The sequence below is a fragment of the Xylocopa sonorina genome, chromosome 5 (assembly GCF_050948175.1).
Source record: "Xylocopa sonorina isolate GNS202 chromosome 5, iyXylSono1_principal, whole genome shotgun sequence".
NCBI lineage: Eukaryota > Metazoa > Arthropoda > Insecta > Hymenoptera > Apidae > Xylocopa > Xylocopa sonorina.
This window is the reverse complement of record NC_135197.1, coordinates 14004661-14030949: the sequence shown is the minus strand read 5'-3', so window position 1 is coordinate 14030949 and position 26289 is coordinate 14004661. Positions and strand designations below refer to the sequence as shown.

At 36.5% G+C, this 26289-nt stretch overlaps 8 protein-coding genes across 9 annotated transcripts; 5 read left to right on the top strand and 3 right to left on the bottom strand.

The window, feature by feature from the left end:
• Positions 1 to 313: 313 nt before the first annotated feature.
• Mbt (serine/threonine-protein kinase PAK mbt) lies at positions 314 to 3689 on the bottom strand. Its single transcript, XM_076895179.1, has 7 exons — positions 3455 to 3689; positions 2682 to 3054; positions 2202 to 2595; positions 1702 to 2115; positions 1066 to 1598; positions 828 to 981; positions 314 to 732 (listed from the first exon to the last, which is right to left on the bottom strand). The coding sequence occupies exons 2-7, from the start codon at positions 3044 to 3046 to the stop codon at positions 571 to 573; spliced, it is 2022 nt and encodes a 673-aa protein (XP_076751294.1). The 5' UTR covers positions 3047 to 3054; positions 3455 to 3689; the 3' UTR covers positions 314 to 570.
• A 670-nt stretch (positions 3690 to 4359) lies between these two features.
• Positions 4360 to 6116, top strand: LOC143424070 (uncharacterized). The gene is made up of 6 exons (XM_076895877.1): positions 4360 to 4390; positions 4465 to 4734; positions 4811 to 5282; positions 5389 to 5488; positions 5584 to 5703; positions 5808 to 6116. The coding sequence occupies exons 1-6, from the start codon at positions 4360 to 4362 to the stop codon at positions 6114 to 6116; spliced, it is 1302 nt and encodes a 433-aa protein (XP_076751992.1).
• A 510-nt stretch (positions 6117 to 6626) lies between these two features.
• On the top strand, positions 6627 to 9230 carry LOC143424144 (uncharacterized). 2 transcript variants are annotated; one of them, XM_076896046.1, is made up of 4 exons: positions 6627 to 6852; positions 7151 to 7228; positions 7307 to 7450; positions 7527 to 9230. In XM_076896046.1, exons 2-4 carry the CDS (start codon positions 7166 to 7168, stop codon positions 9045 to 9047), a joined length of 1728 nt encoding a protein of 575 aa, XP_076752161.1. In that variant the 5' UTR covers positions 6627 to 6852; positions 7151 to 7165; the 3' UTR covers positions 9048 to 9230. The 2 variants fall into 2 exon arrangements, with proteins under 2 accessions (XP_076752161.1, XP_076752164.1); XM_076896049.1 differs by having other exon boundaries at positions 7151 to 7402; positions 7495 to 9230.
• Positions 9231 to 9770: 540 nt separating this feature from the next.
• On the top strand, positions 9771 to 14705 carry Fancm (FA complementation group M). Its single transcript, XM_076896050.1, has 13 exons — positions 9771 to 10080; positions 10167 to 10334; positions 10407 to 10579; positions 10675 to 10764; positions 10865 to 11089; positions 11173 to 11326; positions 11399 to 11520; positions 11599 to 11718; positions 11788 to 11953; positions 12070 to 12224; positions 12310 to 12541; positions 12622 to 14363; positions 14441 to 14705. The coding sequence occupies exons 1-13, from the start codon at positions 9912 to 9914 to the stop codon at positions 14675 to 14677; spliced, it is 3753 nt and encodes a 1250-aa protein (XP_076752165.1). The 5' UTR covers positions 9771 to 9911; the 3' UTR covers positions 14678 to 14705.
• A 1851-nt stretch (positions 14706 to 16556) lies between these two features.
• Positions 16557 to 20276, top strand: LOC143423419 (uncharacterized). Its single transcript, XM_076894755.1, has 13 exons — positions 16557 to 16681; positions 16774 to 16956; positions 17031 to 17244; positions 17340 to 17557; positions 17632 to 17817; positions 17907 to 18057; positions 18144 to 18347; positions 18591 to 18658; positions 18771 to 18956; positions 19040 to 19465; positions 19547 to 19741; positions 19821 to 19959; positions 20039 to 20276. Exons 2-13 carry the CDS (start codon positions 16891 to 16893, stop codon positions 20164 to 20166), a joined length of 2181 nt encoding a protein of 726 aa, XP_076750870.1. The 5' UTR covers positions 16557 to 16681; positions 16774 to 16890; the 3' UTR covers positions 20167 to 20276.
• Ox (ubiquinol-cytochrome C reductase complex subunit oxen) lies at positions 20243 to 20895 on the bottom strand. The gene is made up of 2 exons (XM_076894809.1): positions 20680 to 20895; positions 20243 to 20432 (listed from the first exon to the last, which is right to left on the bottom strand). Exons 1-2 carry the CDS (start codon positions 20833 to 20835, stop codon positions 20394 to 20396), a joined length of 195 nt encoding a protein of 64 aa, XP_076750924.1. The 5' UTR covers positions 20836 to 20895; the 3' UTR covers positions 20243 to 20393.
• A 140-nt stretch (positions 20896 to 21035) lies between these two features.
• LOC143423436 (TBC1 domain family member 20) lies at positions 21036 to 23272 on the top strand. The gene is made up of 5 exons (XM_076894790.1): positions 21036 to 21771; positions 21982 to 22225; positions 22357 to 22560; positions 22634 to 22853; positions 22945 to 23272. The coding sequence occupies exons 1-5, from the start codon at positions 21369 to 21371 to the stop codon at positions 23248 to 23250; spliced, it is 1377 nt and encodes a 458-aa protein (XP_076750905.1). The 5' UTR covers positions 21036 to 21368; the 3' UTR covers positions 23251 to 23272.
• Positions 23273 to 24432: 1160 nt separating this feature from the next.
• Positions 24433 to 26154, bottom strand: LOC143423771 (lysosomal phospholipase A and acyltransferase). Its single transcript, XM_076895328.1, has 7 exons — positions 26014 to 26154; positions 25798 to 25940; positions 25466 to 25700; positions 25165 to 25392; positions 24925 to 25096; positions 24723 to 24845; positions 24433 to 24654 (listed from the first exon to the last, which is right to left on the bottom strand). The coding sequence occupies exons 1-7, from the start codon at positions 26114 to 26116 to the stop codon at positions 24435 to 24437; spliced, it is 1224 nt and encodes a 407-aa protein (XP_076751443.1). The 5' UTR covers positions 26117 to 26154; the 3' UTR covers positions 24433 to 24434.
• Between the last annotated feature and the right edge of the window lie 135 nt (positions 26155 to 26289).

Here is a 26289-nt window from a genome sequence, read left to right as displayed (position 1 = left end):
TAAAAAGGAAAAAAAGGAAAATAAAACTATTCAATAATTATCACTTTAAGTACACGAATGTGATAGCTATGTATATAAAAAGGTGGGTTTTATTCGACCGATTAGTCGCGTTTTGTTTGTCGTTATTTAGATAAACGAACCGCACGAGATTTGCTTTTACTGTCTCGTAAATGATTTCAAAAGTAACGCGAATAGTAAAACCAATATCGAAATAAAAATTGTAAAGAAGAATAGAAAAGCATAAAGAAGCGGTGCTACTTACAAAGGCACTTGAAGGTGTACTGTGATTTGTTAAATAATTCGATATAAAAAATATCTTTTACAATCCTAATGCCTATCACAGGCAATATAGACACATTTATAGTATAACAATTTTAAGTTAAGGCCATAATGGAATGTAAGGCTGTTTGACAATCAAAAGCCACTTAATGTTCCTAAACTCTACATATCGTAAAGTGCAACATTCAACAACAAACAAAAGGATCGTAGACACAATTACTTTTGTAATTTATGCCCGTGTTAATGAATCATCAGTTAAAAAATCCTGCTCGTTATTTTTACATCGACATGTCAACAATTCGTATGTCTAGAGCCCCTCATTAAAGGTATTAAAATGCTTGGGCTCTGCGCCTGTCTGAGAAATGGATGCTGTAACAATTCAGTGGCCGTGGCTCTTTGCGCTGGATCTCGAACAAGCATCCTTTCCAGAAAACCTTGAAGACGCGGGCTGACCTTTATAACAACAAACGCAATTGCAAATGCTTAATCCTCCGTAATCATTCCGTATTTTTTATTTGTAAATATTTCATCGCGTAATCTTTACTTACTTTATGAGAATTCTTCAATTTTGGCGGGGGCATATCTCTAATGCGTCTCATAGCTTGTAAAGGAGGCTCGTTGAAGAACGGTGGTTCTCCGTCGACCATCTCGATAATCATTATTCCTAATGACCAAATATCTACCTCAGGACCGTACGGTAACCTGAAACGACAAATATATACGGGTATATCATCTATGGGTGTTCAACGACATAATTATACAGACTCGATAAGTATTGCGATTTACCTGGAAATAACTTCTGGGCTCATCCAGTACGGCGTTCCAACAAGAGATTTTCGCCTTGGTAGTTCTTGAGATACTTGAGCACAAAATCCGAAATCAGATAATTTCACCCTGCCGTCAGCTGTTAATAATATCGAGTCGGATTTAATGTCCCTATGAATAACACCTTGAGAATGCAAATAAGCGAGTGGCTTCAAGCACTGCGAACACACTGTGGCTATCTGACTTTCGTCCATGCGAGAATGCGTAACAATATCCGTAAGCGCTCCACCTTCCAGATATTCCATGACAACCCACAATTCGTCATCTACCAAGAAACTGTCGTACATCTCAACGATATTCGGATGATGATAGTCTCTCATAATGACAACTTCATTAAAGAGCAGTTCGCGTCTTTGCTGTTTTCTCAAATCCATTTTCTTCACCGCCACTTGTCGATTCGTATTCTTTTCAGTCGCTATACATACCGTCCCGGTACTTCCTTCGCCGATTTTAAGAAAATTTTCTAAATTTTCCCTTGGATCACCTCGGCTCACCTACGGTTTTAAATAATTGTATGTTTGCCCCTCCCATCACCATCATCATCCTCTCAACTATCATAAAGGATTCATTGTTGACCTTAATATTTTTTTCCCTTACCACCATCTGTAAAGCCGCTCGAAATTGTTCGTGAGTAAGCCTCTGTTCCGCTGTTTGTTTATTAGACGTACTTGAACCTGAACTGACCGCTAAATTTCCGGAAGATAAAGCGCCCTTCATATTTTGATTCTGATCTGGAGATGCATTGTTTCCACTATGCGGTAAGCTGGACTTTGATAAATTATGCATCGATTGAGACGCTTCGATCGGTTTTTTTATATGGGATTGCAAAATAGACGAATTATCTGGTGTGCTGTACGCTTGTGAATATTTATTAACATTATGCGTACTCAGTTGACTTAATGGTCGTTGCGAGGCGATAGACCCGACGGGTGAAATCTTCGGTTGTAACTTATGCAATAGACTGTTTTGAATTAATTGTTGGTCCCTCGAGGATGCTTCGATATTTGAAATCTATATACAAAGAATAACGCTCATCTGTCGTTGAAAGTAAATTAAATAAAATTAAATAAAAATTAATATTTTAATACCAAGTTTACCTGAACATTTCCATTGTATTGACCGGACGTGGACATTTGAGTATTTAGTCTGTGAAATTCAGAATCTACAATTTGCGGAGTGCTTGGATTTTGTGTAGGACATTGCGAAGTTGTAATAGGACTTAAATTTTGGAAATTTAGGGACAAATTTGGAGCAGCCGAGCCAGCGTGCGTTAAATTGGGAGATGACTGCATATTTGGATTAAGGTTTTGTAGATTTGGAATTATATTTTGCACATTAGGATTCAATCCACCTGGAACATTGAAGGAATTCTGTCTCAGTTTATCAAGATAATTATGCTGTTTCCCAAAACTAACGTATCCTTGTACTTGATTAGTACCAGCTGGTATCTCTTGTCCTTCTGGTACGGACGGTGGCAAATTATTGTTGTGTCTAAAGAATAAAAAAAATATAACAAGATATATAATCAATATCTTGTAGTTGTGCTTTGGTTTCCGAATAAAAAAGGGAGAGGTTACCTGTAATCTCTTCTGAGCCTTGGAGGGCTTGAAGAACGAAGAGAATTAGATCTGGCAACGGTACTGGTCTTGGGTAATCCATTTTCAGCGTTCTTTTCACTGGTAGACGTCCGTCCCTTTGGATCATTATGACCTCGAACGATAGTTTTTAAGTCTAAAATTTCTGTCGGCGTTATTTCACTTGGATCTACCAGTGGTAGGGGTCTGTTTGTAGATTTTAAAATTTGATTATTTCCCACTATAGATGCCCATTGTAGCGGAAGTCCGATAAATTTTCCTTCCCGTTTATCAAATCCTGTATGTACACGGTGTTCAAAATTTGTTGGAGTGGATATTTGTGGTTTCTTTTTCTTCTTAGCAAACATCGCCCTTTCTGTAATAACCATGTTTACAGTGTAGTAAGCGATATATGTGTAATATAAGCGAGACACGAGTTAACTAAGAAGCTGTCTCAAATGTTTGTATCGTTGTAAGCGTTTGCGTTGAAAACATTGTACAGCCTGGGAGCACGAGTGTACAACGATATATTTATAAAACGGAGAAATATGATGTTGAAAATCAACAATGATGTCTGAATCTGTCACTGGTTGTCATTGTTTGAGCTTCTTCGTTAAAGGATAATATTTAACAGATTAGGAAATCTGTATTATTCGACGTGTTTTAAACATTTATCGCGATTGATGAAAAGACTTGAAACTAAAACTTGTACTAGTGGTAAAAATTTAAACGAAATGATAGAAGGAGGAGAGAAGCCAAATGACAGCAACGCCTACCGCAGTAACTGATGTGTGGTACGATCGCTGTAAAACAATATCTTTCACCAGTTGCTGTTAGATCTTTGTTAGAATTATTATTTTCCGTTGTCGTTGGAACTGTTCGAAGAAATGGCAAACTTGAGATAATATCGAAACATGAAAGAATTAACTGAAGTTAAAGTAGGTAAATACAGCATTTAGCCTTTCGACAGGTCGTTCACACACCGGCGCTCCGCGCGGAAAGCTTACGAATCTTTCCTGGCATTTGGCTCGTGACAATTTACTTAAATGTGCGTCAGGTAGCACCTGCAATGAGATTACCGCAAAGAATGTTACGCACAGAAAACTGTGTCGAGAGAAAGCGATTACCAATAATCGTGATCCGAACAGATCATCTTACTATTGAGTTAATTTATACTCGTTAAAGAACATACCTTACCCTTACCTTACCTGCGCGTATACGCATTAGAATTGTTACGTGCCTGCTGTACACACGCATACTATAATGTATTATACTGCGTACTTGTACGCATAGTCGTTAAATGAAATGAAAATGTTTATATTTCAGTTTGAAGGATTCCGTACCCATATGTTCGATCTACTCGAACTTGTCAGTGTTATTAAAAATCCAAGAGACTCTGTTCCCATGTGTCGTCGGCCACTTTGAAACTTTAGCTGAGAAATGTTTGATCGTTGTTGTTTCTAACTACTTTCTAGTTAACAGAGCAAATAAAAAGGGTACGACGCAACTTGTCTCGTTTGACGCGACACGAGAGAGTCGATATTACGAAGTATTAATCGTTTTCATACATTTTTTAGGAAGTTCCCTCAACTAGATCGTGCAGAGTTCTTAGTTTGACCGAGTATTTAACGGTGGCGCGTAACGTAATCGTCGCGATGCGTATGTGAAAAACGCGACGAATATGCCGGGGATAAAAACGAAACGTTCAGCAGGTACGCAGACGTATAAAATAAAATAATATCTCGTTAGAGTTCTATCTATAAAACAGTTTGTACAGTTTGTATAGACTATGAATGGGCAGTTAGACTGAATCGGTCTAGTTTGGAAATAGTTGGTCTTTGGCCTACGGAGGAAGACGATACGAAGGAGAAATTTTTAACAACGTTACGCGCGATCGTATTCTTGACGGTGGTAACTTTCGTTTTTACGATTCCTTGCCTGTGCGATTTGATCGAGCGATGCGACAATCTGATGGCAGCGATAAACAATCTTGGATATTCTATTCCATTGATGATAACGCTGATGAAATATATCGTCGTGTTTAAGAGAAAAAAAGGTATTTTCTTTTTTGTTGCGCAACGATGGGGAGGGAAGTTCCTTCTTTCTTTCTTTCTTTCTTTCTTTCGTTAAAGTTCTGCTGCCAATTGTGAGTATGATCGCAGAAGATTGGGCAAAGTTGAAAACAGAACTCGAAGAAGCCGTAATGATACGACGTGCACGAGTCGCGCGAGCAATCAACATATTCGGTTACACGTTGATAACTATCATGATGTCGTTGATGACAATTCTACCAAGGTTCGGTGTCACCCTTCGATACGTAACGAACGGAACCGACGTAAGAACAATTTTCCCGCTGCCGACATATTACATTTACGATGAAGTATCCGAGACCCCCTATTTTGAGATAATATACGTCGTTCAAGCCACCGGTATGCTGATGATGACATTTTGTTATACGGGCATCGATAACTTCTTCGGTTTACTCGTTCTTCACATTTGTGGTCAATTGGAAAATCTTCAAACTCGTTTGACAAACATAAATGACTCGGAAAGTTTTAATCGGCTTTTTGCCGCCACTATAGAAGATCACATACGACTTATCAGGTATTTTATTCAATTGCCGTATGATCACGTTTATCATTCCATTTTACCGACTCGCGCTATTCATTTAGTCTACGTCAAAAGAATGATTTGTTATAAAACGTTGTAGTGCGGTCAACGTGATTGAAAATACGTTCACGATCTTACTTCTCGCGCTGTTACTTTATTTTGGCACATTTGTTTGTATTTACGGATTGTTATTGATCACGGTAAGTGGTTTACGGATTTAGCGATTTTATACATGTTACATCGATCTATCGACATGTGAAATGATTTTAATTCACACATACACACGCATACGCAGATACTTGTTGAAAGCGAGCAAATTTCTGTGCTTCGAGTAACTTTCCTGATAGGCACTTTTGTAAACACATTCGTTCAAACGTCTCTTTACTGCGTGGCGGGGCAGATTTTAGTAAGCCAAGTAAGTATAGTTAATGTACGTTCTATACTGATTCTGTTTCTACGTGATGATGATTCGTAAAAATCTTATTGTGTGTACTTAAAATTTGTTTGTGGCGCGTTAAGGCTGAAGGTGTGTACAATGCTGCATACGAATGCGAATGGACAAACTTGAAATCGAAGAAAGCAAAAAGGTTGATTTTGATCATGGCAAGAGCAAAGAGGCCACTTTATATTACCGCGGGAAAATTATTCCCTATGACGATGCTAACGTTCTGTAAGGTAAGATGCTACGCGTTCTCCTTTTTTCTTTTTTCATTTTTCCTTTCCCTTCTTTTCCTTTACGCATTTCCATCATTCCTTTATCACCTCGAATCGTTCCAGATACTAAAAATATCGCTCGGCTATGTATCTTTTCTGTTGACAAAATTATAATTTTCGTTCACTCTTCATTCGATGGAAAGCATATATATAAAAAGGAAATTGTTATGCACTGGCGATGTAGGAAAACAGAAAACGGTGTATTTGCACACGGGAAATTTGTTCCGCGCTAAATGAGAATATATTATATAATTTATATAAAGAGCAACACATGTAAATAGAGATTGGGAATAAAAAAAGTTGAAACGTTTTTGTTTAAGTAAGTCTGTAAAAAGTTAAATCGCATCGATCCCGGTTAAATAATTTGAAAATAAAGAAAAGCTAAATAAGGGTACGTATAACAAAGATATCGAAGAACCGTGTGCATCCTGTAAAATTGTACGTTATCGAACGCGATCGGTCAACTTGTAGTAGACACGTATGTATAATAGTTAGTTCCGTCTAAACTTGTTCGACAGTGGTATCATCGAGTAACGAATTAATGTGCGCACGTATACTAAGATACGTGTAATAAAATGCGTGTAAGTAGTAAGTATCATAGATGTATGGTATTTATGTAACGTATGCTTGTGTTGTGTGTCATGTGTAGTGGAACGCGCAGTATAGTTTCATGATAGAGAAGTAAATCGATCGATTGGACAAGTTTTATTTCTTCAGGAAAGTAATAGGATATGTTTTTGATCGTAAAGTATGAAAGAAATTTCATATCCCAAGAAAGGAAATAAGGATAGAAATTAACTGATTTTAATTCGCGTGTTGTGCTTTGTGGGTGAAATGTGTAATCTCAGCTGTAAGTATAGATGTAGAAGGATCATCGTTTACGACTGGTTCGTTTTAAACAGTTCACGAACCGATTAAATAATCGTATGGAATTGAATTTAACGAATAATATGATTCGACGCGGCTAAATTTTTGGATCGACAAAATCCTCGGTAGATTTAAGGTTACATGACTCTGTACAATATTGACCAATTGAGATACAACCAATCTTGTGAAATACGATTCTTATTTTTTCTATAATAAATCAACTTGTTTCTGTATAGATAGATCATGTTGCCATCAAATATATGCATGAATTTCGCTTTCAGAATAAAGTATAGCAAATGGAAGATTTTAAAGTGAAAGATGAACCAATGGATGTGTTAAACATAGACAGTCAGGTTATGGTAAACGTTTTCTATGAAACAGCAGCACCATACAATACAATGCTTCCACCAGGACTCTAACTTAAACCTTACTTTAAGGACGAAAACATTGTAAGCGTTGTACTTAAGGAAGAACCAGGCGATAGATTCGATCCAGACTACATGGAGGACATCTGCTCTGGGACATTCGAGAAGGTATTTTTACCTATCGAAAATAACGAAGTTGACTTCTCTAATGAAATGGTAAATTTCGTAAAAAATTGTCAGCGATCCAGTTTCGTTTATAGAAGAGTCAATCGATCCAACGAAACGATTCTAGGTAAAACTTGAACTGGATGGGGAATCCAGTAGCCATCAAAATTGGACGGCACAAATTACGAGCACGAATCTGTGCGACAAAGAAGATGGTGCTATGCAAAGGTGTTTAGGGAATGCGAACTTTGCTCAAGCGCACGATGCGGATAAACATACTGGGTTTTGCCCGAACGGGCAACAACCAAAATTTTATAAAATACAATGTTCCATTTGCAAGAAATGGTTCTTAAACAACGATTCTATGGTAACCCATTTGAAAATGCACTGCAACGGGAACCAGTGCGAGGTTTGTCAACAAAATTTTCAGGATAATTCGAGTCTACACGCGCACATGTTGACCCACGTCGGTATGAGCCCATTGGAATGTAACGTTTGTCAAAAACGATTCGCTTACAAATGGTGTTTACGTAGCCATATGCAAATGCATGCCCTGGAAAAACCGTACGACGACGCATTGCAACAAGCATTTATGAAGAGACCAGATTCCGAGCACGACCAATCGATAAACACAGAGGAAAGGGTATTCGAATGTGATGTTTGTCATGCAACATTTAAAGAAAAATCTAGTCTAAATCGGCATGTGCTTACTCATACAGAGGAAAGACCGTATAAATGCGATGTATGTTTCGCAGCATTTAGAGAAAAATCGAAGTTGAACATGCATATGACGTTACATGGTGGAAGCAAACAATTCAAGTGTACAATGTGTCATAGATCGTTTATGCAGAAAACAGCGTTGAACAATCATATGTTAGCGCATAGCGGTGAGAAACCGCACGCGTGTAATGTTTGTGAGAAAACGTACAAACGAAAGTCAGAGTTGATAAGGCATACGATGGTTCATACTGGCGAGAGGCCATACGAATGTAAAGAATGCCTGATGACTTTTCGGGAAAAGGCGAAATTGAACTCTCACATGCTTGTGCACACAGGTGAAAAGCCACACGAGTGTCATATATGTCATAAGGCGTGCGCCCGAAAGTCCGATCTTAACAGTCATATGCTGTTACATACCGGCGGTCAATATGATTGCAAAGTTTGCGATAAAATATTTACCCGTAAATCGGATTTGAATCGGCACACTTTAATACACACAGGCGAAAAGCCGTTTGCCTGTGAATTATGCGAGATGGCCTTTAGAGAAAAGACTAGATTAAATTCTCATATGCTTATACATACGGGCGATAAACGACACGCCTGTCATATCTGTCAGAAAACGTTCAAAGAGAAGTCTTCGTTACGAAAACACATGTTGAGTCACACCGGTGATAGGCCGTACGAATGTTACGTATGTCATAAAGCATTTACTCAAAAAACAACGTTAAATAGTCATATATTGGTACACGCAGGCGAACGACCGTACGAGTGTAGCGCGTGTCAGAAAATATTTAAAGACAAAACAATGCTGAAAAAGCATTTGTCTATGCACATAAATGAAAAAACTCACGAATGTCTGATCTGTTTAAAAAAGTTTGCCCATAAAGCTGCATTGAATAGTCATTTGTCGACAAATCATACGTCATAATCAGGGGGATCTAGTCTATTATATTTCGGCTTTTAGTTTCTTTTCATCAAGCACTGTTTCGCGTCTATAACTGCGTAAAGATGATTATGTCCTCTATGTACACCTGTTTTATATGCTCACTGATTCAAATGATCCTATTCTTTTCTGTATATCTTTACGTATAATAAATTAATTTCTAACTAATTTAGGATTATTTCTTTTTTATATATATATATATATATATATATATATATATATATATATATATATTATATTTTACAACCAACGATGTTGGCAAAAGTTTTGGAGTATTTTTGTAGACGTACGCCAAAATAATTTGTAACAAAGTTACGTCTATGATTTTAACCGATGCGTATTTAGATAATTACGTATGCGCATTACACGTGCACAGTACATTACTATAGTTGTATGTAAGTGCTTGCTCCATTATTATGAGAAATTTCTTATTGAACGACCGCCACCGCCGACCTGCGTTCCCTTTCTCGTTTATGTTTACAGTCGGTGATGATAGATGGCGTGCGTACAAACTTATGCTTACCATTAAACATACTCTTTAATATAAAAACGTGAATATTTTCTCTACTTTTTACTCGTACTTTATTCTATATATATATATATGTATAAATGAAGCGAAAGTGATGTATATAACTTTATTGAATTGTTATGTGCGCTGATATTATGTATTATTTATCTTACAAAAACAGCTGATTGTATATATACACACAAACAGTAGTTGTGAAACCGTTTTTACAAATTATTTGCGAATACCGTGCTTTAATTCCACTAAAACGTATAAAAGAATATTGAATAGATGCAATATTTATGGAAGCATTTGAAATTAATCGATCGGAACGAAATTTTTAAATGGAATTATCGCAAAATCTTCAAATTTCCTGTGACACAAAGACCAAAGGATTTGATTTATCGGCTGGCAAAACATGGATTTACCCAGAAAATTATCCTGTCAGGGATTACCAATTCAATATCGTTCAAGCCTGTTTATACAACAACACAATGGTTTGCTTACCCACTGGTAAACGAGCATATATGTTCAATATTGTAATCAGAAATTGTGAAATATTTATAACAAAACTTTGCCTCTTTGGTTTCTGATATTAGGATTGGGGAAAACGTTTATCGCTGCGGTTGTAATGTATAATTTTTGGAGATGGTATCCACAGGGAAAGATTATATTCTTAGCACCCACAAAACCTTTGGTTGCTCAACAGATATTCGCGTGTCACAATATAATGGGTCTACCTAGTACAGAAACTATTGAACTTACAGGTATAACGATAATTTAAGTTTATCGTTTGTTTATTTTATTATTGGGATCTTAGATAAAATATTGTATTATAGGAGCAGTCAGTCACAAGCAGCGCGAAGTAGCCTGGTCAAAGAAAAGAATAATATTTGCTACTCCTCAAGTCTTTCATAACGATTTAGATAAGAACATTGTGCCTAGTGATTTAGTAAAGTGTGTAGTTATAGATGAAGCTCATAAAGCTTTGGGAAAACATTCTTATTGCGAGGTGACTATCTCGTACAAAAATGTTGGTTATTATTCACAAAATGTTATTGTTCTTCCATAAAAGTTGAATAACGGTATTTCTTTTTCTATTCTTAGTGCATTAGACTATTATGCGAAAGGAATCAAACTTTCAGAATATTAGCACTTTCTGCAACTCCAGGAAATAAAATTGACAATGTTCACGAGGTATACACTGCTAATGTATATTAAAGATATTCGAACTGCAGTTCAATGGAATTACGTTTTACATTATCTACAATATCTACAGAAATAATATCTTCTATAGGTGATACAAAATTTACTAATCGCTCATGTAGAATTAAGAGATGAAACATCTTTGGATATTGTACCTTATATTAATAGGAGACAAGTTGATGTAATTTTAGTACCACTTAGTAATGAACTAGCAGAGTACAAAGAGAGGTATATATTTATTATGGATCGTCATGTTAAAATTTTACTTCGACACAACGTTCTTCGTGGAAATACAGCAAATATCTCGAAAGGAAGGGTAAATCGCACTATTAGGTACTTTATTCTGTTCAGAAGTACAGCGAAGAAGCAAACTGCTTAACGATTTGCTTCATCATCTAGGTATTTCACATATTAAAGGAGTATCAAAAAAAGACAAATAAATCAGGGAATTACGGACAAATTGTTAAAACACTGAACATATTAATAACAATGTACCATGCTTATGAACTTATGATCAGAGATGGACTTAGAGCGTTTCATAAATTTTACCAAAGTATGAAATTTAATGTTTCAGTTTTATAATCGTACAATTAATAATCAAGTGTTTTCTCTGCAATCTTCATAGACCATTGTGACAAATTTTGGATGAACGAGGAACCACAGTTACAGATGCTGCTTAATGATATCGGAATGTACCTTGGCCCATTTCCTGATACAAAAGTTTTAAGCGAAGGAGCTACAATGAATGTTTGTATAAATATACCTAAGATTCAGGAAGCATTTAATATATTTTTCTAGCGAAAAAATTGTGAAAATGAATTTTAGATACCAAATAATCTTGTATTTGGACATACAAAGTTTGAGAAATTAAAGGAATTGCTTTTACATCACTTCAAAAGCAGCGAAGGGAAAGAAAATAATACACAAGTTATAATTTTCGTTGAGGTTCGTAATTTTTAAATTCAGCGACACGATACAATTTTATACAGCATATAATTTCATTCTGTTGCTCAGTATAGGGATATTGTGAGTGAAATTTATGTTCTCTTATTACAATGCCAACCTGTAATTAGACCGCAAATGTTTGTTGGCCAAGCTGGACAGAAACAAAAGCAGCAAATAAAAGCATTGGAAAATTTTAGAATGAATCATGTTAACGTTCTTATATCCACAAGTATAGGTATAAATAGTATAATGTACACGTAGTAATTTAGTTACGTTATTAATTGACGCGTTGTTAGTTTTGCAAAAATGTTTCTTTTTACGCTTAACAAACAGTTTAATGGAATTTGATAGGTGAAGAAGGATTGGACATTGGAGAAGTAGACTTAATAGTATGTTTCGATATATCTCATCAGTCCCCTACTCGACTAGTACAAAGAATGGGCAGAACAGGCAGAAAACGCGACGGGCATATAATTATTCTTGTCACAGATGGAAGAGAACACGAGGTAGTCAGAAATTAAATGCCCTAAATTTTATAATTCTCGAGATTTATTATTATAAATATTATTAAATAATATTTTAATATTATAGACATTAAAATCCACAATGGCCAGAAGAGATTCGTTGAACCATAAAATTTTAAATACGAGTAATATTACTTCTTCGCTTTATCAAAACAATCCTCGCATGATTCCTGACATTTTTACACCGGAATGCATGAAAATGCATTTTGTCGCCCAACCCAAATGTCAAGATAAAAGGTATAAAAATGAAAAAGTAAGATCGGTTAGTAAAGGGAATAAACGTGAAAATCTTATAAAAGGTATAATGATTTTAATACAAAGTTTAGTAAGTACATAAATTCGAGTCGCAATGCTTTTTATAAATTCTTCTACATTTTAGAGTGTAGTATAGAATCACAAGTGGACGGAACTAAGTTTTCGATAACGAAATATTTAAAAGAAGATGAACAACAACCGAGAAATCGCGCGAAAAATAACTTTGGCATACTTTGTACTAATATCCAAAGTAACAAGGTCCGTGACATGATAAAATTGTCGGACGTAAAAATTCTCTCTTACGACGGTGACGCGATCAATTTCCTTACCACGTGCGCCTTGCGGAACTCCGAAAAAGGGGATAATATGAAGAGGAACAAATTTACAGTCGAGAAGCCTCCTGCATTTCAGTTGTCTCCATCGATTAAAGATTTCTTTAATTTTTCGGTACCCGACATTAAAACCGTCAATTGTTTAATTACATTGAGCGATAGTCCACTCGATCATATTAAAAATGAATTAGCTAATGATAAGAAATATATAGCCGGTAGCGACTCGTATATTGATGGGTCAATGTTCGAGAACAGAATAACTAACGTTGTTGATAAATTCGTCGACGTAGAATCGAAATTCGAAGATTTGCTAGACGATAGCAGTAACAGCGGTAGCAGCAAATGCCAAGTACCTTCGATCGTTTCCGAACGACGTATAGACAATGATTCCGCGGAAGTAGTCGAAACGGCAAATAAAATGAATACATTAAAAAATTTAGAAATTAACAATTTTGAAGATATATTGAACGAAACAGCATCCGATGATGCTGAAAATTTCAGGCAAACCCAAACAAAAGATATCATAAACGATACTCGGAATGTTGTAGAAATCAAAAATTTCCCGAATACTATAATGCTAGATGACGATATTAAATCTAAGATGATCGAAGTAAACAGCGATGAGAGAATAAATAAGAGTAGTCGTATCACGGAATTTTATTCAAATCCGACCATCGCAAATACGAACAACGACTCCGAGGATGATATGTTCGAAGATGACCATGTTCCGGTGCATGTCGGTAATCGGTTAAATCTTAATCAAGAAATAGATAAGAGTACAAAGGTTGAAAATAAGTTGAAAAGTTCAGACAACGGAGGAAGTATAATTGACACACAGTCTGTGGTGGAAGAGTATAAATGGGATGACGGCGATTTTGAAATTCCAGCGGATCCTATTCAAGATTGTATGAAGACCGTCGATGCACCCGTAGAAAAAGAGGAAATATGCTCTGCGGATAATCAGAAATGGATTTCTGTTGGAAAATCAGTGGATATCTCGATGGATGGTTCTCGTACGAGTATAGCGAAAAAAATAGCAAGCATGCAAAAGTGTCGAGGTACTAGAAACACCTTTATGAGGAATGATCGATTTCAAGATGAGAGGAAAGAAAGAAGCAGCCATTTTTTCAACGAATCAAATGATGATGAAGAATTCGAGAAAAATGAGGAACCGAACGATACACGGCTTAAAAGGGAGTACAAAAATTGCCGAAAGGGAATGAAATATTTTCAACAGGGTAATCGTGGTCGAGATTTGAAGAAAAGGAAAAACACGTTCATACACGACGAAGCGGATGTTTCTTTGAGCAATAATACAGCGGACGAAAGCACTGAAACCGACACGGATCTTGAAGATTTTGTCAGTTACACGCAAAATATACACGATACGTCCGATATGTACGCTCATTACTTAAAGAGCATTAGGAGCCCGATAAAAAGGCAAGATGGTTTTATTTTCAAGCAGGAACGTACGCCCGATACGAGTATAGAGATATATTCGCAGCCGGTAACGCTGGACGAGTCGTATATAAACGTAAGTGAAATGATTAGGAATATCTCAGTGATTCGAGTTGTAACTCTCTTGTTTGTGCATTGCTTTCCACTTTTCAGGATTCGTTTTGCGTAGCGAACGGCGAAAGCGAACACGACGAGCTATCTGAATTGGAAAAAGCGGAGCAACAACTTGAAAGACGAAAACGTAAACGCACCTATAATAAAGAATCGAGCCGAAGTATGAAAAGAATTAAACGGCGGAATATAATAAATCATTTCAGTAGCAGCAGCGAGGATGAAACGGAAAAGTTGCGGAAAGAGATAGAGAGAGAGAGAGAGAAATCACCAAATTGATACGTTACCGTTTACTTTTCCAATATACATATACATATATATATATATATATAGCATACATTGAATAAAAAGCATCAGTCTTTCCATTTACTCTACACAAAATAATAAGAATCCCGCAAAAAGTTTAGATTTTATAGGATTTTTCTACCTGGTCAAGGAATCCAGCAATGGTAAAATAAGACAGGCTCTAAGTGCAAGCGGTAAGGATGAAATATGTCATGGTCTCTCAGGTATATTAGGAATCCCAGGTAGAGAAACGGTATTACAATAGCGCGAAACTCATCATCCAGAGGGTCAGGGATGATCCTCGCATCTACATCGTTAGGGGTAGCGGTTTGTCTTGTCCATAATCGTCCCTCCTTTTTGCCTGGCTTTTCGGTTATATAAAGCTGGGACTGGGAATATTTCTAGCAGTCTTTCGTGAATCGGATGTACACCGGACAAACATTTTATTCGTTTTGGAAAGTATCCGGTTAATTCTCTCTCATTAAATTAAATATTTATACAACAGGATAGAGGAAAAAAGTAAGTCACTGAATAACAATGTATCGTGTTTTGATCACTTTGTTGGCGATCGGCTGGTGCAAAGCTATGGTAGTTGTACCGATTGATGACGACGAGGTCAGCAACGAACAGATCCAGCATCAGGAGGGTTGGAATCAAAGGTCATCCGCAACATCTCGAATCGATGACCAACAGGAATTTTCTTCTTTATCGTTGACTCGAGGGAATCAAGTACCAGCTAATCGATACGTCTATCCGATTTATCCAGACTACAGTGACAACGGATATATGGTTCAAAGAAGATACGATGATTTCTTCGCACCTACGACCCTTATGTCAAGAACTGTAGATACTTTTTTGATTACCGAGATTGCTGCAAGTTTGTTTGCATTTTCCGGGGAAATTCTAACTTATCTCGCACATTTTATTTTCGTCGTTCTCTTAGGCAGTACTTTTATGACTATAATCTGTACATTTACATCAATTTGTACAATCAACTTTCTCGGCTTTAGCCCTACTGAAAATAAGGTAACCAATTATTGTCGTTGTTGTTACCGATGTTATTAACATTATTATTATTATTATTATTAGTTATTTAAATTTCGGTTGAAAGGTTAAAGAGCAGATGGCGGAATTGGCTCGATCCTGTAATGTAAGTACCGAAGCCGTGAACGCAGCCACATTTTTGGTTTCGAGAGCTGTTGAAGAATATATAGCGATGCGCAACAGAACATATGAAAATGTACGGATAAACGAAGGGACGGCGGAAGGGCCGATCCGTGGATCAAGCATCGGAGATTTCTGAAGATTCTAATTCCGTTATGCTAATTGGCAAATAAATAAATAAATATATACGATAAGAAAATGATTCGAATTGTTTTCGTTGCGGTTGACTTTTATTATCAAACTATACATAATGCTAATCTCGCGTCGTTGTGATATTCGTGGCTGACTCGTGAATCACATTTTCGTTATCTACGGAGGAGCAGAATAGAAGTGTCCTGCGTGGTTTATCGGTCGCGCGGTTAACGGTGACCGAAAGGACAAACAAGTCAGCCGACCGGTTTCGAGCGTTGTAAATTTCCGTTAAGTGTTGTTGGGTCGCGCCAACGCGTCGCATCTCTCTTACCCGACAGTCCTGATCTTCCGCCTTTTATCATTCGGATTGAACACGGATAATCATGAATCGCATCGTTGGAATACTGGGTGAGCAACATTCGTTTTCTTTACTTTCACGTGAAAACGGAATTCAAATTTTTGCTTCGATCAGCAATAGTGCAGTGTTATTTAATTTTAGGCTATTATATAGTGCTCGCATACATTGGGACGGTGGTTCTAATAAAACAATGCAAATCAGAGATAACGCGATCCCCGGTTCCCGTTGTCACGAACGAAACTGCGGATATTATTCCTGAGATTGTGTATCGCAACGAAGACGATGACGACTTTGTACCCTATCAGGGCGAACGTTTTAGTATATTTGACTGGACGCTCTTTAAAGTAATAACGTGTCCAACGCTTATTATTATTCAACATATACGATGCCAACTCTATTCCAATAAAATCAAATTAACGCTAAACATTGTCTGTAGGTTACGAACAGCAAGTATTCCGGTAACGTGTTGGTCTCACCACTCTCTTTAAAAATCGCATTAGTATTGCTGTACGAGGGGGCTCAAGGTGAGACCGCATATGAACTCGCTAGCGCGATGCAGCTACCTGCTACTCGATCGGCCACTCGAGATAGATTTTCCACTATTTTACGATCGTTGCAGGTAAACTTTCTCGGCTTAACTCGCTTAATTCTCGGCTTAATTCTCCCGATATTTGTAGAAATCATTGTTCACAGGCCAATTCGTCGGCGTACACTTTAAATGTTGGAACACGAATTTACATTGACTCGAACATTTCGATCAGACAAAGATACGGAGCCATCGTAAAAGGTTTTTACGATACCGATGTGATCACGGCTAATTTGTCCGACTCACAGCCACTCGTTCGAGGAATTAACGACTGGGTGAGCAATGTTACGCATGGCAATATTCCCCGGATGATAGAAGATGGTAAGAATCGATCGGTAAATAATTGATATCTCTTACGCAACGTAAAAGTTTTTCTTTAGACTCTATTACTGGAGAAACCAATCTGACTGTTTCAGAAAACGGCATCAAGAATTCTTTGATGTTGGTCATGAATGCTCTTTTCTTCAAGGGATCGTGGCGGCAAAAATATTTTTCTCCGGAGAGAACAAGGACTGGGAAATTTTATAAAACCGCCAACCAAACGATAGACGTACCTTACATGCAGGCACACGGTCGTTTTTACTACTCCGAGTCCTCCGAGTTGGACGCTAAGATTCTACGTGTTCCATACAACGTACAGTTCAAGAGATTCACTTATCCCTTATTTTTTAACTTTGCTTTCTTCTGTAAAATTTCAACTTATTTTAGGGACGTAAATTCGCTATGTATTTAGTGTTACCGCGTACAATCAACGGAATCGAACAACTGGTCGATAAAGTTAATCCCTTTCTGTTGACACGACACGTGTGGTTGATGCAAGATTTACCTGTACATGTCTCTATTCCAAAGTTCAAATTCGAGTATTCCAGCCACTTGGAACCTATCCTGCGCAAGGTACGCGTCCTATATTACACCCGTTTCTCGTTTTATATTCCCCTCACCGTTCTGTTTACATTTAATCCGTTTTCATTTCCGTTGAACAGCTTGGAATTCGCGATATCTTCGACGATACCGCGACACTGACAGGCATAACACGACCGAAAGGAAATTCGAAACAACTGAAAGTTTCGGACATCTTACAAAAAACCGGAATCGAAGTGAACGAGAACGGAACTACAGCTTATGTGGCCACTGGTAAATTCCCTTTCGTCCATTCTATTCTGTCTACTCGGTCTATGTGCCTATATTTTTTAGTTCAATTCCCTATGCTTTCCTTTTAGCGATTGAAATCGGAAATAAAATCGAGGATGAAACGTTTCATGCGGATCATCCGTTTTTATTTTACGTTGAAGATGAATCCACTGGAACGATTATTTATATAGGCAAAATGATGAATCCTCTTGATACGACTGGTACTGCTACCGATTCGAATCAACGTCCACCGTCTGATACTCTTTCAGAAATACCTGAAACACTAAACACAGGTAAATACCTCCTACTTGACTTTAGAATAAGTCGAGTGCTTGTGTAAAAATATTAATATAACATAAAGTAATATAATCGCGGCGAATTATATAATTATTCAAAGTTTCGTACTCGAGGAGTATTAAATTTAGGAATCGTCGCGATGTGATACGATTTTTCGATAAACTGCGATACAATATTATACAAGGTAGAAACGAACAAAATGTAATTACGCACGACGTTAATTGGAAAAGTATTTTTAGATTTGATCTTGCAAGCAGGCTTGAATGCCGAAGATCGCAACAATCTTTTCAACGTACACTTTTCACAGGTATGATACGATGGGAACACGTGTGTATAAAAAGTTGGTCGAAGAACAACTGGTTCAAAATACATCGGTTTCAAATGAATTAACGTTCCAGATATTTTTATTTTCTTTGTAGATTCTGAGCAAGGAGTATAGAAATGGAAACTTGGTATCGTCAGCCGCTAGTGTTAAAATTGCTCTAACAATGTTAATGGAAGCTGCGAATGGTCATACAAAGTCAGAGATCGTTTCAGTGTTAAGATTACCTGAAAACGAATCGCGTAGAGATGAACTTATCCAACGTACTCTTATATCTTTAAAGGTAACGGTAATAACAGGTCACGATAACAAAGTCTGTATATAGATTAGCTTTCGAAATGAATATAGAAAGTCTGGCAATTTTAGAGGAAGAGAAACGGTACGGAAATTGATTTGGCCTCGCGATTATGGATACAGAAAAATCTACGCGTATCGGATAGTTATAAAAATATCCTACGAACACGGTACGAAGCTGATGTAGAAAACATAAATTTCAATAAAGTGGAGGATGCAGCGTTACTGATAAACGAATGGGCTCGTCGGGTAACGCGTAATACATCTTCGGCTTCGTTATCGAACGAGCTTCAGCCTGATACACGTCTCGTTTTGACTTCAGTCATTTACTTCAAAGGGAAGTGGTTAAAGTCATTCGATAAAGCGAACACAAAGTTAGAATGCTTCTACCGTCCCGATGGAACATGCCGAAACACGTATTTCATGAAACACGAATCCAGTTATCGATACGCGTATATATCGTCTATTGAAGCGCACGTTTTAGAAATCCCATACTCGGTAAGACGAATATCTCTTGTTATTATAAACAAGCAAGAAAGAAATTTTACAATAATCTAACCGCATTGATAACTTTTCGAGGACGGGAGAACGTCGATGTTGACTCTAATGCCGAGCAGTAGGGAAAAAGATCCAGAGCTTCGAATATTATCCGAAGATTTAACCACCGTTTCAGTTTCTACCATCTTGGAAAATTTAAAAGAACGCGATGTTACTATTCATCTTCCAAAGTTTAACATTGAAAACAATCTTAACTTGATACCCAGTTTACGACACGTAAGTGTATTTTTACTTGATATAATTTCCTTTAAATTGTAAGCAACATACGCTAAGCAGAATTAATCTTATTTTACAGTTAGGTATTAAGGATGTATTTCAATCTAACGCAAATTTAACCAAAATGATAACTACCGATGTAGCGTATGTAACCAATTTCGTGCAAAACGTTAAAATAAAAGTAGACGAAGAAGGATCGCTAGCTGCAGCCGATACAGGTACATATACGACGAATGTACAGCTTCTACGGAGTTATAAATATTCTCGATATTCCTAATGAGAAATATATTATTGCAGAAATTGGATACAAGTTCCTTTCCTTGTGGGGTAACAACGTTACGATGGATAGACCATTTCTTTTCATGATCATAGATTCTGTTACAAGTACAATTTTATTTTCCGGTCGCTTCGTCGAACCACTATAGCATCAACTGACCACTTAGCATCGACGGTTGCACTATCTTTCAACGTATATGCATATTAAAAAGCATTAGATTTACATAGATGATATTATCATATATTCTTAATAATTCATATTTGCAGTAAACAAAATGACACAAACAGAAATTAAATGACACTGATATATATTCTGACTGATGATATATTTAAACATAATCTTGTCACATCTAATGTAGTAGAATCAAGTTTTCATTTATTTTTCGTAATTGTGTTTAATATCATTCCATAGTTTCTGAAACAAAAATTATACGGCCGATATTATTACTAAATATCCTGTTATGCAATGTCTTATGTAGGCATTGAATTCTATTGAAATGTTATATATATATATATATATATATATATTATAAATTCCTATCAACTATTAGTTAGATTAATATAATCAATGGTATGCGATTGAAATTCAATGAAACTAATATCATCCATCGGAACCATTTGTCCAAAAGGTGATCAACGCTTGACACAGTGTTCATACGTACCCCTTTGTTAACCCATTCGAATATTCCGTCCGTAACTAAATCGAGCGTTCGTTCGTAGACAAAGCTGCCGAACAAAATGGCCACAGTAAACGTGGATGATCTTTTAAGTACAGAATTGTACAGAGAATTAATCATTTTTCGTACTTTCTGTACCATTTTTACTGGTTTCTAAGATATCAGAGAACAGCTAATTCCACAGCAGAGATCGTTCGTTACTTTACTACTACTACTACTACTGCTGTGTTACTAGCGGTGTTACGAGATAACACGACATCTGTGCGAATGGGAAAATACTTTACCTTACCTTACCAAGGTAAGTTGGCAAGTTGGATTCGAGGGAATTGAAAAATAATTGAAACGTGAAAGAAACCGTAAAAGAAACGCGAAAGAAACGCGAAAGAAACGCTTGTAAACGGTGAAAAAGTTGGATAAAATGTAACGAATAATGTAACGAATCGAGTCTAGGTTCGGTCTGATCTGTGGTGAAGAAAAAGAGACGCGAAGGGAAACGATGAGCCACGTCAACGTCCGCTCAATTTCGATTAACAAGCAACTTCTGTTGCGAGTGACGACAGACGGTGATCAATGCGTGTGTCAATTATTATTGACAGATTGTCTTGGGCGTACACAGTAAATAGTTGGTATAATGAAAGTGACGAGTTCGGAGAAATGTTTGGCATGAATTCGTTATGTCGAGTAACATGGAGCCCGAAGAGGATGAAAGGATGATATCGTACAGGGAAACGTCAGTAGTTCCTATCGAGAAGCATAACCTGAAAGTTAGACGAAGAAATGTAACCGAGGAGACGGTAAAAAGTAGCGATTCGAAAAGCGAGATACCTCTGGTAAGGATGTCCGACTCTACGAAGGCATGGTACGACAACGTGATACCGCGAATACCCGATATCGCGGAGTTTAGTTTGTCGGAGAAACAAAACGGAACGTTCGATCATCCGGACGATGAGAACAGTTCATCGTTATCGAATAGGGAACGGATCAAGATTAGCGTAATTCGGGGAAGTGTTGCCAATCCGAACCTGTCGTTAGGAGAACTGAAACTGCTGGGTTGCAGCAGCGAGGGTCTAGTCAATGGTATTTTATCAATCTGATCGTTGATATTATTATCAACAAGGAACCTCTGCTTGAACAATATAGTTTAATTTCTCTCTAGATCGTCGCCAAGTCGGGATCGTGTATTCTGCGAATGTCGATTCGAGATAGCGAAACAAAATTATTGGTTCCTTATTGAAAATAATTTTACGCCTGGTAATTAAATCTTGAAATCATAAAGACGATCTGTAGATGATATAAGAAGGGTTCTGTGGCCAAGACTTTTGAGGCTCCCGGAGGAAGGTACATTTTCCGTTAACGGATTAGAAACTGTACACAATCTTATACCGAACGAAGTTTATCAACAAATATTAAAGGATGTCGCTCGCAGTGGCAGTCATATTTCCCAAAACGCTGTCCAACAGGAGATAGACCTCTTTTATGAACAATTAACGCAATTAATGTGTTGGGTTCTTCATAAGCATTCTAAGTTGAAGTTAGTACTCATTGCATCGTGGCTGTATTTTCGCTTGGTCGTTAATGCAAAATATTACATCGTGAAAATATTAGTTTTACATAACACAGATATATGTGTAGGTAATGCAAAATAAAATAATACGTACTTAGTTATTACCAGGGATATAATGATATAGCGGCAACTGTTCTACTCGTGATGGGTCTAGAGAAAGGATTGCCTGTACTCGAGAGCATTTCTTTAGAATTCCTTGAAAGATTTATGGAGAAAACAATGGAGAAAGTGAACCAAGAATTATTTTATATATTCGCGCTTCTAGAAAGAGTGCATCCCACTCTGTTAGAACACTTGGAAAAGTTAGTAAAACCAGCGTACCTACCTTACGCTATCTATAATATTATCCCTATAAAGATCTATTTGATATTTTAGCGTAGAATTGTTTCCACACTTTGCATTGGCCGAGTATACGACATGGTACGCGCACAAATACGCAGAAAATAGAAAACTGTTACACAGACTATTCGACTACTTTCTTGGTAGCCCTCCACTGATGCCTCTTTATCTAAGTACTGTGATCGTAGCGTATAGAGCGACAGAAATTTTTAATACCACACCAGACATGGGTCATACGCATAAAGTTTTATGCACCGTAAGTAATATTTTCTCTGTATGAAACTGAGCCCGATAATACGGAATATAGGATATCATTAATCGCATGAAAATCGTTTCTATCGTTATAGTTGCCAGACGATTTGCCTTTTGAAACGCTGCTAATCGAGGCGAAAAATTTATACCGTCAATATCCTCCCGAATCTATTAGTAATGACGTTAGAGAATACGATCGGAAACGAAAATGTAAAGAACAAGAATGGAAGGCGAAAGCGGAAGCGTGTCGTCAAGAAAGAGAGAAACAACGTCAACTTAGAATCGTTCGCTCTACTCCGAGAATACCTTATCGTATCAGAAGCTACAAAACAATCACAGTAGTAACAATTTTGGCTTTAGGATTGTACGCCTTTTTAAGATCTTCATCCGGTCTCAACTGACATTAAATGAACTTAATCTATTATTTAAATAGATTCATTTATGCGTCTCGTTAAGTAATAAGATGAACCGTTGGACAGAAGAATGTAACACTGCAAAATATGTATGGTACCAAGAATCATTGGTGATCTTATTAAACGAACAGCGATTAAATCATTTATTTCTGAACGAACTCGGAACAAAGTATCTTCCAGCATTCCTGTGCGCTGCCTTTATACCGCATTCTTTCAAATCAACGTACTCTCATACGTCGTGTCTTTATAGTGTGAAAGATTGAAAAACAAGAATTTATGAGACTGTATGGGCAAAGAAGCGGGTACATGTCTGCAGTATGTATATTTTAGAACATTGAATAAAATTTTTCAACGGTAAAAATACATACACATACACACACATGAACGTAATTTCTTCATTTTATTTATTTCACTTTGTACGTTTCTAATTGTTTGTTATATGATTTTTTTTATAATTTTAAAATACCAGAAATATACATCACTGCATAGTACTTGTAGTTTTTAATTTCTATTTTCTCAAGATTCGAATTCTAATGCGGATGGAATTATAAATATTGTAGAGCTTATTTCTAATAAATTTGTACCTGAAATGTTACGATGAGAAAAACGTGGTAGTAGTTTTAATACACTGTACAAAATCTAAAATACACACGCGTACACACACATACACAGACAGAAAATGATTTGTTTTCTTTTTTCTTACGTTCTTTAATGTACAGTAACCATATTAAACAAATAGAATATAAAATTGATATAAAATATGTATAAACTTTGAAAAGGAATATCAATTTTCGGAAGTGTAAAATAAGATAAAATTGTACTGTGTTTTTGTAGCTAATTAGTCGCGCGCTGAAAACAAAGGGGTAATACGTTGGATGGTTGTTTCATCGTGAAACAGACTTTTAAAATGTACTTACTTACTCACTCTGCTACATTAAAAAATGCTAATAATTATTGTAACGCTATTTACATGTAAAAAAGAAAAAAAAAGAAAAAAAACGAAAAAGAAAGGACGATTGTTATTTGTAGCTGCAACTTTTTATCACAAAATACCATCATTATCGGTATCATATTCTTGTAATGTATTACTTTTTGGCAAGTTTGGTATCTAATTTGGTAATTACACGGTGAACGGTGGTACACGATAAAATTATTGTCTAAATAATAAAATATCATACTTTTAAAACAGTTCTAATGTAATTTAAAACATTAGTATTTCTAAGAATATCCATATGATTCACACCGGGGAAGAACTGAAAATAAACCTTTTGCTTCTGTTTACCCTGCCAATATTTACAAGCCTCTAAACTTCTTAAATTGACAGTGCCATCGCCATCACCAGAAATTAACTGAGGAATCCCTTCGATCGAAGTACCGGGTTTGTAATATAATCTGAGAACAATTGGGAAAAGTATGTAAGTTGTTAGTAAATTGATATATCATAGTATAATTTTTCATACCTTTGCACTGTATCTACACCGTTTCCGTATAGACAATGCGTCTCGACTCCTGGAGCAGTAAAATCCAATTGATACTTTTCGTTATCTTTCCTAAATTCCCAACCATTTGGTACATTTATATCCCTGGAAAAATGATATTATTTTTTGATGATTACTATTTTTCGCGTCGACAAGCAAATTATTCAAATATTATTAATCGTACATCAGGTAATCCTTTAATGTAGACAAAGTGTAATTCCTTTGCTCCGATTCTACCAATACTTCGTTTTCTTTCCAAAATAATCTTGATGGTAACAACCAGCCTAAACTAGGGCTAGTTATTTGTTCATCTTTGAGAGTACTTTGGCGCAAAAGATACGCGCCTAAATCATCTCCTGGGATCGCAGAGTACGTATAATAGATTTACAGTATAGATAGATTTGTGTAGACGATATATATTTACCGATTGCAAACACTTTGAGCGCTTTAACGCTGCCTCCCCAAACAGCCGAAAGAGTGATTAAGCAGTTGATGTATTTGTCTTTCCACTTTTGAGACTGACGTTGTAAGAATATAAGCGACATTGGCCCACCCATACTGTGCGCTAATAATGTTACAGGAACTTGCTGGTTTCTATGATACGTTTCTTCGATCAAGTCTTTTAATTTATTAAAGAACACGTCGTTCTCATCTAAAATCAAGAGCTTTCTAAATGATATTAACATTATAGAAAGAGAATGATATTAACATTACTAAAAACGTACTAGGTCCTTTTCTAAAATCGTATGGCGCACCGCGTATGGATTGATTCCTGATGTATCCTAGCTCGTTAACTAATATGTTACCGATATCCTTAAAGTAGGCTCCGGGGGAAGCTTTACTTGGATCTAAGTATTCAACGACATATGGATCACCCCAGCCTGGTATACGTATATCGACGCCGTCTTGATTTCTTGTCGTTCTTGTAACATTATCATAAATTAATTTCATGTTGTCGATCTAAGAAATTGATGCTTCGGTTAAATAATGTATTTGTACGTATATATATAATTGGAATATATATAATCGAATGGAATAACATAAGCGTAATGATTACCCAACAGTCTATGATGACTGGTACAAGTAATTCTAAATTTAACCAGATATTAAAGTATTCGGTAGAAACCTTTTCGCACAGATAATGAACCACCGTTGTTTTGTTTAGCTTCGCTTCGACTTGGCTCCCACCATCGCCTGGAACTTTTAATTTAAAAATTTAAACGCTTGTTTTATTATCAATCACTTAACGTTAATATAATCTCTAATAAGATACCAAATATAACAGGAGATATTTGCTTAGTTTTCAAGTGCCATGATTTCACAAATAAACAACGAGACAAAGAAATCGTTATAAGGATAATAAAACACAAGCGCATTGTATATTGCAATGTCTCTGTGACTAAGTTTTAAATTTCATTAAATAAATTTTATAATAAAGAACGTTCGTTCGTTCGTTCGTTCGTTCGTTTATCGTTACTGTCTCTTCTTTGACTTCTCTATCATCGGCATATGTATATTTGCATTGGTAGAGGAGAGTGCGCAATCAGCT

What these genes read in the sequence shown, in the direction of transcription:
- Mbt (XM_076895179.1), bottom strand. Translation starts at nt 3,046, where the DNA reads ATGTTTGCTAAGAAGAAAAAGAAACCACAAATATCCACTCCAACAAAT. An exon ending in AATACAATGGAAATGTTCAG is followed by an intron (nt 2,116 to 2,201) that starts GTAAACTTGGTA and finishes CTTTGTATATAG; the next exon opens with ATTTCAAATATCGAAGCATC. An exon ending in AATTGAAGAATTCTCATAAA is followed by an intron (nt 733 to 827) that starts GTAAGTAAAGAT and finishes GTTGTTATAAAG; the next exon opens with GTCAGCCCGCGTCTTCAAGG.
- LOC143424070 (XM_076895877.1), top strand. Translation starts at nt 4,360, where the DNA reads ATGCCGGGGATAAAAACGAAACGTTCAGCAG. An exon ending in GATCACATACGACTTATCAG is followed by an intron (nt 5,283 to 5,388) that starts GTATTTTATTCA and finishes AAAACGTTGTAG; the next exon opens with TGCGGTCAACGTGATTGAAA. An exon ending in GGCAGATTTTAGTAAGCCAA is followed by an intron (nt 5,704 to 5,807) that starts GTAAGTATAGTT and finishes TGGCGCGTTAAG; the next exon opens with GCTGAAGGTGTGTACAATGC.
- LOC143424144 (XM_076896046.1), top strand. Translation starts at nt 7,166, where the DNA reads ATGGAAGATTTTAAAGTGAAAGATGAACCAATGGATGTGTTAAACATA. An exon ending in ACATAGACAGTCAGGTTATG is followed by an intron (nt 7,229 to 7,306) that starts GTAAACGTTTTC and finishes CCTTACTTTAAG; the next exon opens with GACGAAAACATTGTAAGCGT. An exon ending in TTGACTTCTCTAATGAAATG is followed by an intron (nt 7,451 to 7,526) that starts GTAAATTTCGTA and finishes AAACGATTCTAG; the next exon opens with GTAAAACTTGAACTGGATGG.
- Fancm (XM_076896050.1), top strand. Translation starts at nt 9,912, where the DNA reads ATGGAATTATCGCAAAATCTTCAAATTTCCTGTGACACAAAGACCAAA. An exon ending in AAGTTATAATTTTCGTTGAG is followed by an intron (nt 11,719 to 11,787) that starts GTTCGTAATTTT and finishes TCTGTTGCTCAG; the next exon opens with TATAGGGATATTGTGAGTGA. An exon ending in ACGTGAAAATCTTATAAAAG is followed by an intron (nt 12,542 to 12,621) that starts GTATAATGATTT and finishes TCTACATTTTAG; the next exon opens with AGTGTAGTATAGAATCACAA.
- LOC143423419 (XM_076894755.1), top strand. Translation starts at nt 16,891, where the DNA reads ATGCAGCTACCTGCTACTCGATCGGCCACTCGAGATAGATTTTCCACT. An exon ending in TCCCCGGATGATAGAAGATG is followed by an intron (nt 17,245 to 17,339) that starts GTAAGAATCGAT and finishes TGACTGTTTCAG; the next exon opens with AAAACGGCATCAAGAATTCT. An exon ending in TGATACCCAGTTTACGACAC is followed by an intron (nt 19,742 to 19,820) that starts GTAAGTGTATTT and finishes CTTATTTTACAG; the next exon opens with TTAGGTATTAAGGATGTATT.
- Ox (XM_076894809.1), bottom strand. Translation starts at nt 20,835, where the DNA reads ATGGTACAGAAAGTACGAAAAATGATTAATTCTCTGTACAATTCTGTA. An exon ending in TCGAATGGGTTAACAAAGGG is followed by an intron (nt 20,433 to 20,679) that starts GTACGTATGAAC and finishes TTTTTGTTTCAG; the next exon opens with AAACTATGGAATGATATTAA.
- LOC143423436 (XM_076894790.1), top strand. Translation starts at nt 21,369, where the DNA reads ATGTCGAGTAACATGGAGCCCGAAGAGGATGAAAGGATGATATCGTAC. An exon ending in CAGCGAGGGTCTAGTCAATG is followed by an intron (nt 21,772 to 21,981) that starts GTATTTTATCAA and finishes GACGATCTGTAG; the next exon opens with ATGATATAAGAAGGGTTCTG. An exon ending in CGCATAAAGTTTTATGCACC is followed by an intron (nt 22,854 to 22,944) that starts GTAAGTAATATT and finishes CTATCGTTATAG; the next exon opens with TTGCCAGACGATTTGCCTTT.
- LOC143423771 (XM_076895328.1), bottom strand. Translation starts at nt 26,116, where the DNA reads ATGCGCTTGTGTTTTATTATCCTTATAACGATTTCTTTGTCTCGTTGT. An exon ending in GCTCAAAGTGTTTGCAATCG is followed by an intron (nt 25,097 to 25,164) that starts GTAAATATATAT and finishes CTGCGATCCCAG; the next exon opens with GAGATGATTTAGGCGCGTAT. An exon ending in GGTGTAGATACAGTGCAAAG is followed by an intron (nt 24,655 to 24,722) that starts GTATGAAAAATT and finishes AATTGTTCTCAG; the next exon opens with ATTATATTACAAACCCGGTA.